This window comes from Silene latifolia, chromosome 2 (assembly GCF_048544455.1).
Source record: "Silene latifolia isolate original U9 population chromosome 2, ASM4854445v1, whole genome shotgun sequence".
NCBI lineage: Eukaryota > Viridiplantae > Streptophyta > Magnoliopsida > Caryophyllales > Caryophyllaceae > Silene > Silene latifolia.
Window position 1 is genome coordinate 173,837,610 of NC_133527.1, and position 11,375 is coordinate 173,848,984.

Here is an 11,375-nt window from a genome sequence, read left to right on the forward strand (position 1 = left end):
CTCATATATTTAACAAATAGGTACATCATATAAAAACGGAGGACTTAAACATCTCTACCCAATCTTGAAGGACAATTTTGACCTCTTCTTTGATTTGTCCATCTTACGTAGGTGCGTGTTAAGGATAAAGATTGATCCTATTAGTTATTAGGGTTTTCTAACCTACACTTCTATCTATCTGTTAGTAGTTATAGGGCCAAACAACCAAATTGGTAAAAAAAGCGAAGGGTATTTGCCGGATTGGTAAAAAAAACTATGGTTTATGACGAATTGGTAAAAACAATGTGGAATTGTGACAAATTGGCCAAAAAAGTAATAACCATGTTTTGTTTACTATTCTTACAACTAAACTTGACCAAACTACCCTTGTCCAAATTAATAACCCAATTAAAAACACTAATCGAAATCTTGGTAAATATGGCAATTTGAGACATCTCAGTTCCGATATAATCCAAACTACCCTTGCCAAATTAATGACCCAACTAAGGACGAGTCACTTCAAGTTGGGTCGATTTCGGGTTTGCAAGAATTCGGGTCTTGTCATTTGAATTCGGGTCATTTTCGGGTCAGTCATAATCAAGTTATTTATGAATAATAATCAGTTTATAACAATAAGCATCTGGGTTGATTATATTGGGTCGGACAACTCGCGTTTTGGATCATTTTTACCGGGTCTAAGTACGACTCATTTCTGTCAAAATCAATTATTTGGCTATGCGTCAATTGAATAAAGGCCATTTTGGATTTCATCATTTTTGTGGTCAATTTATAACTTAAAAAGATGGAAGAATGGAAAAGTATATGATTTCAATCGAGTTTAAATAAGGTTGGATTATTTCAAATTTGGGATCATAATTGAGTTGTTAAGGACGAGTCTCGGATCAATTTTTTTTGAATCGGACTACTTGTGTAAGGGTTGTTTTGTCAAATCTATTTGGAATAATGAACAATTAAGCAAAATGTAACTTTTTTGGCCAATTCGTCACAATTCTTCATTTTTTTTACCAATTCGTCACAAGTTATAGTTTTTTTACCAATTTGGCGAATACTCCACTTTTTTACCAATTTAGTTGTTTGGCCTGTATAATTGTATCTCTATGAAATTATATCCAATGTATTTTAATAAGGGTTTTTCTATCCTATGCCCACTAGGCATAGGATAAGAAACCAAAGAGGAAAAGAATTAATGATGTTTTTATGGGAAATTGCAATATCTTACCACTTTATAAGAAAAACATCATTAATTATTTCCTTTTTAGGTTTCTTATCCTATGCCTAGTGGGCATAGGATAGAAGAACCGTTTTAATAATTAGGACTTTTCTAATAACTTGTACTATAAATACTTCCGATTGTGAATAATACACATCCGCAATTCCAATTACCTTTCTACAATTAAAGCCCTGAACAACGATTATCACCCTTGTTTGTTGGCAACTTGACGTCGAGATATCTTTTGTTTTCTTCTACAACTTACTCCCATGTCCAAAACAGTCAATCACAATCTTGTTCCATTGCTCTCCATTATAAATTCATATTTCAGACGACCATTTTTCTTCTGAAACTTCAAACATAAATGATCTTTTTATGGTTAAATGTAGCCAGCATAATCAAATTTATAATAATTTCTTTTTCCTATAGTGAAATTCCGTCTTATTACTTTAAACCAAAATAGTCCGTCTGAAGCATTTATCCTCTCCACATTATTATGGAGACAATTCTCACCAAATTGTCAACTTTTTGCTGAATAATAAATTAAGGTCATGTTTGGTAAACAACGGATTAATATTAACAGAAACAGATTTAGAAAATAGGTTTGACTAGCAAAATGATTTAACAAGTTTGACTAGCAGATTTATTTAGCAGAATTGTTTTAGAGGTGTTTGGTAATTGACAATTTTAGCTTAGCAGATTGTGTAGGACATTTGTAAAATGACAAATAAGGATATGCACCAATTATTTAATAAATATATAAAAGGAAGGTTAGTATTTTTTAAGGAGTTAAAGAAGACAATTTTTTTTCTTTCTAATCCGCTAACTTAATATCTTTGGTAGGAGCAAAGATATTGCAAAATAAAGATATTGGACCCCAATATCTTTATTTCAATATCTTTATTAACCAAACGCTCTAAATAGCATATTCGTAAGTCAAACATGTTAAACCTCTCCATTATGCTGAAATTTGGCCAATATGTCATTTACCAAACAGAGCCTAAACCTCTTACGTACATAGCCCTTAAATAACATTACTCGTATTATTTTTCAGGCAAGGAATGTGGATTGTTATAGATTGACTCCTTTACCCGATCATGTGGGGCGCCTCTTAATATAATTTAATACGGAATATATTTTAAAGTTTTAGTAGACAGAAATAATTTTAATTACAAACATAGAGGGGGGATAGACCCTACTAAAACCTATTTAAAACAGGTGAAATGACTCTTAACAAAATTTGATGGGCAAGTTTGATGAGCCGACTTCTTTTTTTTTTTTTTTTTTTTTTTTTTAAGACAAAGGTGGATTAGCCGACTTCGAGAACATATAAACCGTGTTATAACATTAACATAAACAATCAATCAAGCGAGCTAAGCCCGATCACCCAAAAACCACACGAAACAACATCATAGATAGTCGAGTTTCAATCAAGCCGGTTTTTAGAACTTATTGACCCGGCAGATCGTACTCATTCACAACCCTAGCCATAGTACGGAGTACTCCCTCTGTCCCGGTCATTTGTTGTCCTTTTCCATTTTGGGGTGTCTCAATTATTTGTTGTCCTTTCTATTTTAGGATTGCATTTGATGAACAATTTGATCATTCATACTCAATTTCATCCACATGTCATTTAGTAATTGGTCATTTCCTCTTTCCTTGGTCTTTGTGCCAAAACGAAAGGACAACAAATGACCGGGACGGAGGGAGTATAATTTTATGGCTAAATGAGGCTACACACTTGTCTTTTCTAAAGCAAATTCTACAATTAACAATTTTACTCGTATAAGTAATGATTTTTTTTTTTGACAAAGATAAACTGATATAAATAAAAGAAATTCTACATATCATTCAGTTCCATATTACCTTCAAATGGACGGGTATGGGAAACCTTTTAAACTACTTGACATCCAATTAGTCAAACTAAACTGCAATGTAGAACAAAGAGAACCAGCAAGACGACTTTTCTTGAATGGTGGGTAGTAGTCGTGATTAACTCATTACTTACAAGTAATGACTCATTACTTATTACTCATTACTTATAAGTAATGAGTTAATGACTATTTGCAAGAAGAACATGGGATGCTTGTTTTGTTTTAAAAGGGTGTATACGCTCTTCATGCTTGAACCTCATATTCACCACCAAACAATTGTGTTCACGCATATATATAGTTACAAGTTACAACAACAAGCTTAAAATCCATCATTAATTTCCAATATTATTATTTAGGATAATATGGAGTTTCTTAATCTCTTCTTATTAACGTTCATTTTCATAATATTCCTCTTTTGTTACATTTTCCGCGGTAATAATAAAAATAGCAAGCCTACAAATTGGCCATTTGTGGGGATGTTATTTGCCATTCTCAAAAATTATCATCGAATTCACGATTTTTGTTTTGAGATTACGGAGGGACCCGACTTGAGTTTTCTGCTCAAGGGTCCTTGGTACACTTCTATGGAACTATTGGTCACGACTGACCCGAGAAACATACACCATATCATGAGTAAGAACTTTAGTAATTATCAAAAAGGCGATAAATATAATGAGATTCTCGATGTCCTTGGAGATGGGATCTTCAATGCCGATGGTGAATTGTGGAAGTACCATAGGAGAATGGCTCAAACATTTTTAGGGCAGCCTCAGTTTCATCAACTTTTGCTTGACAAGATTTATGCAAAATTGGAAAATGGTCTAATACCGGTATTTAATCACGCTTCTGAACAAGGGTTAGTACTTGATTTTCAAAATTTGTTCGAAAGGTTTACATTGGATAGTATTTGCTCTCTTACAATGGGATACGAGTTGGGATCATTATGTGTTGATCTACCTAGTGTTCCCTTCTCAAAGGCGTTAGATGATGTTGAGGAGGTTGCATTTTACCGGCATGTTATACCGGTTAGTGTATGGAAGTTTATAAGGTGGCTAGGTATCGGAAAAGAAAAGCAGTACAAAAAAGCTTGGGAAACGCTAGACAAATTCATTTTCAATTGTATCGCCGAGAAACATGAAGCAATGAAGCAATTTGGATCAATTAATCCTAATCATGATGAACAAAATATCGGTGTTGATCTTTTGACATTGTACAAGGATAAAGATGACAAGTTCCTAAGGGATACAATCCTCAATTTCTTCATAGCTGGACGAGATACAACCAGTACTTCATTATCATGGTTTTTCTATCTTCTCTCCAAAAACCCGCAAGTTCAATCAAAAATTCGACAAGAACTTATCTCAATCATGGAAGCAAATGAAGACGATAATGGTAACATGAACAAATCTTATATTTTCACTAAGAACAATTTCAAAGAAACAAGTGACAAGCTAGTTTATCTCCATGGTGCACTATGTGAGGCCCTAAGATTGTACCCTCCGGTAGTATTTCAAGCCAAAAATCCAGTTGAGCCGGACATTCTCCCAAGTGGACACAAAGTGGAACCACATATGCAGATTATATTCAACTTGTATGCAATGGCAAGGAAGAAATCAATTTGGGGCGAAGATTGTTGTGAGTTCAAGCCCGAAAGATGGATATCGCCACAAGGGAAGATTAGGCATGAGCCTTCCTACAAGTTTTTGGCCTTCAATGCCGGTCCAAGGACTTGTGTTGGTAAAGATATGGCCTTCATCCAAATGAAGGTCGTGACGGCCACAATAATCCTAAACTACGAGTTTCAATCCGTGGAAGGTCAATCTGTTGTCCCTGAGACCTCCATAATTCTTCGAATGAAGAACGGTTTTAAGGTTAAAATGTCTAAAATTTAACTTTAAGTTACCTTTGACTAATTTGTATGTATTTTAAGAATCCTTATTATAATGTTACAACAAACAAACTAGCGAGAAACTTAAGTATAATAAGTTTCAATATATTAAGGACAATATGTTGTATGGTTTAAAGTATGAATTTTCAAATCGGAAAATAAAGTTACGCTAAATTATTTAATTTGGTGTTGAACATTATCACCATAATGCTAACCAAACTACCAAGAAATCTCAATGTTTCGTGTCATTCTTTTTGTCAATGAATGATGATGCTATATGTCTCACAAATTTGAGATAGAGTTCTTTATACGGCTAATCCTGCTATAAACAGATATATCCGTCTATAGCTAAAGAATAAAGATGAGTCAAATAGCTTGAAAGTAGTGACATTTTTTGCCCCCACCACCCCACTTGCTGCTTGTCCTATTAGGAATGTGGTATTGTATTTGGCCCGTCTTTAGTTATAGACGGAATATATGCCGTCTATAATGAGATTTTGTGATATAATATTGACACATTAACACATTAATATATTTGTTGTATACCCCTCCGTCACGGTCAATTGTTGTCCTTTGGTTTTGTCACAAAGACCAAGGAAAGAGGAGGGAGCCAATTATAAGATGACAAGCGGGACAAATTGCGTGTGAAAAATTAAATATATAAGATAATATCGTAATAATATTAGGGTATAAGATATTTAGACTATTGGGTTTCCTAAGTTACTTAAATATTAGTTTACTATATAGTATATAATGATATATCGTATTTATCATTGACACAACATTCAATCATACTAATAGGACCCCAAAGAGCCGTTGCTCAAGATCAGCAAAAGGCTCCTCACATATCACAAATCAAGGCTACAAAATAATCCTTTCCATATGTTTGATATTGTAAATATTATTTACCATATTTAGTTGTTTACTTAGCTTGTATATAAGGCACATAATAGGATGTAATTGACACAATTGAGCAAATAGAAGGCCATAATAATTCACCAGTGATTCAGACGCCCCTTGTCGACAAGCATGAAGGTCCGTTTGGAGTTGATAAATGCGTGCTTCGTTGGCCTGACAAAATCGATTTTTGATATCGAGCCACACTTGTCTAGCTTCCGGCCTCAGAGAGATTTGTCGTCGTAAAGACGGAGCAAGTGTATTGAAGATCCACATGGTAACCAAAGCATTGGTTGACTGCCATGCCGCAAATGTATCAGATGTAGTCGATGGTTTTGAGATCGTCCCATCAACATATCCGAGTTTGCCTTTAGCGAGTAGAGCAAGGTGAAACGAGCGTGACCATTCATCGTAATTTGTGCCATCAAAAACAATTGGGGTAATACTATGTATGTTCGACGTGAACCAGATTATACGACGGAGTTGTGGTAGTATTGACCACGGTGCCGGAATCTGGGTTCGTCATAGGGAAAAAAAAACAGAGGAAAAGAAGAGAAACAGAACAGAGAGGAGGCTGTTAATGGAGAATGAGATGTTTGAGATGAAAAGACCTAGCTATTGATACCATATTAAGAACGTAGGAACCAGAGAAGCATTTGGAGTGAATAATTCTTATTATTGTATTTGCTCAATTGTGTCAATTACATCCTATTATGTGCCTTATATACAAGCTAAGTAAACAACTAAATATGGTAAATAATATTTACAATATCAAACATATGGAAAGGATTATTTTGTAGCCTTGATTTGTGATATGTGAGGAGCCTTTTGCTGATCTTGAGCAACGGCTCTTTGGGGTCCTATTACATACAAATCTAGTTTACGCAATGGAAAATGAGATAGCGACACCCGATGTTATTCAATTTGGGTAACACCATTACACCAATGGCATAATTGTAATTAACTTAGCTTTTTATTTTTTTTTCTTAAAATTTCAAAATTCAAACTGATTAAATTGTAAAGGGTATTTTTGGCACTTGATTTAAAATATTACATCTAATTAATTTTTCTCCGTCACTTCTTTATAACTTAATCATCAATTAGATTGAGATCTCAACAATTTAGAGAACTACTTAAAAGATCATAAATCATAAGAGTAAAAAGGAGAAACGATTTCTCATCTCATACAATAATCAAGTGACTGTAAGTTGTTTAATGATGGAGAAAAATTTGTCAACTGGTAAAAGACGAGTACAAAAACAAATTATCACTAGTTCTACTTCACCGCATTTTCGAAGTTCATCTCTAATTAGTGGTGCTGTTGTGTAATCATGGCATGGCTATGGTTAATTTAAGGGGGCGTTTGTTTCGCGCGTGGGTATGGGTTTGGAATCAGGAATCATACCTGGGTGGTATGAGATTGGAACTTCATTCCTCATTTCAGGTGTTTGTTTCAATTCATAGTGGTATGGATTCGAAACTCAATTAAGGCTAAAATATGTAAAAGATAACATTTTTTAATGTTATAAAATCATGAAAATAAATGTTTGATCAATAACTATATAAAAGTTCATTTACAATATTGCCATAATTTTTATTTTCACATTTTTTGTTTGTTTTAATTTGATACCCATAGGTATTAATCTCATACCCACCCCCCTCCTTGGGTATGAGAAACCCATACTTCATGGGTTTGAGGTATGGGTATGAAACCCTTATGTTTGCTAAACAAACACTTGGTATGGATTTGACTCATTCCAAACTCATACCTCATACCTTTTGTGTTTGAACCAAACACCCCAATTTAAATTACAAGTTTACAATCAATAGAAATTGCTTACAATTCATTAACATCCTAACTTCTTCATCTTAAAATATGTAGGAATATATTTTTTCTTCCAACATATTTCATCAATGTTCATCGATTGCTAATCTTTCTTTGTTTTGATTGATTCAACAATATTCGATTATATCTTTACAAATCTAATTAATCGTAAAAATATCGAAATAAAAATTACATTTGTAGCCTTTGTAGTTTTGGCGTAAAATCTAAAAGTTGAAATTTTCACTCATTTATTTCATTATTTTATTAGGGTGGTACTCAAATTCAGCAACACCCGGTGTCGCCCTAGCACCACCCTTATGTAGGAGTGGGCATAATCCGGTCCGGATCAGAAAAATGGACCGTTTCGGACCGGAACCGGAATTAAAAATTCCGGTCCATCATTTTTCAAGAATTTTTGGATTGAAATTTGAAAAAGTGGGCAATTCCGGTCCAACCGGTCCGGTCTGGTCTTGGACCGGAAATTTTCTGTTCGGTCCCGGACCGAAATTTTTGCAATCCGGTCCGGTCTCAGTCCGTGAATTTTGCCGATTCCAGTTCCAGTCTAAACCGATTCCGGTCCGATCCGGTTTTGGACAGGTGCCTACCCTACCCTTATGCAATACTCTCTTTCCTCTAGAATTTCTCACTTTTATTATCCGGCGTGGGAGTTGTAATAGTGCAAGTGCAACTGTCATATCAACATCTATAAAGAACACAAATTCTTATTATAAACGATGCATATTCGTTATAGAGGGCTAAATATCCACCCACTTTAAGTAAAACGGACAAATATCACCACCTTAACGCCAAATGTCACCAGTGCCATTTCCTAAGCTACAACAGGTAGTTTATCACATGGAAATGGTACTGGTGACATTTAACGCTAAAGTGATGATATTTGGCTTATTTTACTTACAGTGGATGAATATTTAACCTGTTTATAGCTATAGACGGATATCCCCGTCTATAATGAGACGCTTTGCCCCTTATGCCATCTCACAGTACTCGATCACCTTTGTTTGTTTGCACTTTGCAGCTTGACATCGAGATATTTTGTCTTGTTCTACAACTTGCTCCCATGTCTACTCTAACAACTGACATAATTCTCCCACTTGTCCTCCTACTTACCCCTTTTAGGCCCTGTTCTTTTGGACTTAATTTCAGTTCTAATAAGTTCAGTTTAGTTCAGTTCAGGTTCATTCAGTTCAGTTCAGTTCAGTTCAGTTCAGATCAGTTCAGTTCAGTTCATATTAGTTTATTTCAACACTACTATTATTATTCTTACTAGTTGAAAAGCCCGTGCGATGCACGGGGCTGCCATTAGGATTATCTTTATAAATATATTTTATAGTTGATAAAAGAAGTTCAATTATGTTTAAATAATTGATAAACAAAAGTTTGTGGTTGGTATAGTTGATCAATGAACTATTGGTGCTTTTAACATAGTAGTTTTGTCATTTAGTAGTTATCATTTCAGTTGTAAAACATCAAATAACATAGTAAGAGTATGTAATTAGTTTTTCCATTTTTGTTATAGAAATCATTGGTTTTAATTAAATACTCCCTCCTATTTCGGATAACTGTCCCATTTTGAAATGGCACAGGAATTAAGAAAGTGAGTGAATAGACGGAAATGGACAATGAAAAGTACTAATAGGATGGGTTAAAGGTTGGTTGGGTTGTAAATAATGAAAAGTAACAAGGGTAGTATAGTCATTAAGTAAGAAAAAACATTACAAAAAAGTAAATGGGAAAGTTATGTGAATAGACGGAAATGGACAATGGGACAGTTATCGGGAATAGAAGGGAGTACAAAACATTATCTCCATAAATATAGTGCAGCTCACCAAATGAACCGTCCTTAATAACTGAGACAGACCTTTATGAGTTCTGCAAATTATTTTAACCCATAACAACTACGTAAAACTAAATGGTGTTATGTAAAGCAACAAGTATCATAAATATCGATATTTAGTGTGTTTAGAGAAATGTTATATCTCCTATAGCAAACGTTTACCTTGACTATCTACAATTAAGAGAGTAGTTTGCTCTTTATATACCTTCTCGTAAAATCAAATCCATACTAAATTATAATAAAATTAGTAGTCTCTAAACAACAATACAAAAATATTTGTGATTCTGTTACATTGAATGTATGAGGCTCCCATTAGGATCATCTTAACAATATGCATGTTAAACGTTCTAAGAATTTGTTGAACAACAGATTGCAAACGTTGGTTTACATTGTCATGGTTTGATAGTAGAAGTCAATTAAGTTGATAAAAAATAAAGTCCAACTATCTTGAAAATCGAAACATAGAAAACTTTTGGGTTGATTATTGATGGATCATCAGTCCCTTTAACTTAAAAGCTACTCTTTTTGGTATTAACTATATCAAGTTGTATAGCATCCGAAGACACAGTTATGTTATGTAATTACCTATTTTTATTGTTGTACGCGCCACCGATTTTAGTTAATTTAAAACGTTATTCCCAAAACTGTGGTTTAATTCCATAAAATGAACACGTGATAACTAAGGCCGATTTTATAAGATTCACAAATTAGATTAACTTATAACATTTACGAATATTCCATTTTGTAAGCATACGACCATGTAAATGTTGAATGGTAGTACGCAAAACAACATGTATCTCAATTATATATGTAGCCTGCTTGGAGCATTTTTGTTAGATCTCTAAACAATAAAAAATTATTTTTGACTATTAACCATTAAGACTGGTTGTTCCCTATGAGCTTCATGTAAAATATATAATACGAAACTTAATTTTTTAGATGTGAGATATATTTTTAAGTGAATTAACGGTCAAATTTTGCAAAGTTTGACCTCCAAAAAACAAATCAGGGGTTTTGTGTGGATTCGAGGGAGTAGGATATTATGATACTACTCTTAAAATAGATTAGTTTTAGATTAATTCTATTAAAATTATAATATAACTCATTTTTGTTTATTTTAAATATTATCTATTCACAAAATCAAGTCTCGTTATCTTATATTGCTATTCTACTTTTTAGTTATAATAACAAAATGAACAAATTTTCAAAAATAGTTTCAAATTTAAGAAAATTGCTTCAAATTTTCTTGGTTGGGGGGAATAAGGAAAGGGAAAGAGAATAAAAATGGTTGATTCCTTTTGTTGTTGTTTGTTTGACACAAAGAAAGGGTAACCCATACCCCCAAAACCATTCTCATCCTTACCCCTCCCCCCCTTGAGTAAGCCCATAACCCCATAATCCCTTCTTCCTCCTACTCCCTATTTCCACCACTCCCACCAACACCCACCACACCCTCTCACACCGTCGACCACTGCCACCTACACCCTACACCCACCACACCGACACAACCACCACCAGGGACGCCGACACAACCACCACCAGCGAAGCCGCCTGTTCACGCTTTTAATTCCTTTTTCCTCTAATTGTCAACCAAACACCCAAGTATAATATGGGTGATCCCATTCATTTCCCTCTCTTACCCTGTCTTGATTTCATTCTCTTACCCTTTCCCGTACCAAACGCCCCATAATATATACGTACAATCATTTTTCTTCTTAACCAATATATATGCAATTATGTTTTTTATCTTAAGGTCAAACTCTTAAGTTTGACCTAATTTATTACACTAAGGATTACTTTATATTCAACTAAATCCTTATGGGATG

General features: G+C 34.1%; 1 protein-coding gene across 1 annotated transcript; it reads left to right on the plus strand.

Annotated features, from left to right (window-relative positions):
• Positions 1 to 3,303: 3,303 nt before the first annotated feature.
• LOC141643399 (alkane hydroxylase MAH1-like) lies at positions 3,304 to 5,177 on the plus strand. Its single transcript, XM_074452551.1, has one exon. The coding sequence runs from the start codon at positions 3,447 to 3,449 to the stop codon at positions 4,974 to 4,976; it is 1,530 nt and encodes a 509-aa protein (XP_074308652.1). The 5' UTR covers positions 3,304 to 3,446; the 3' UTR covers positions 4,977 to 5,177.
• Positions 5,178 to 11,375: the final 6,198 nt, after the last annotated feature.

What these genes read in the sequence shown, in the direction of transcription:
- LOC141643399 (XM_074452551.1), top strand. Translation starts at nt 3,447, where the DNA reads ATGGAGTTTCTTAATCTCTTCTTATTAACGTTCATTTTCATAATATTC.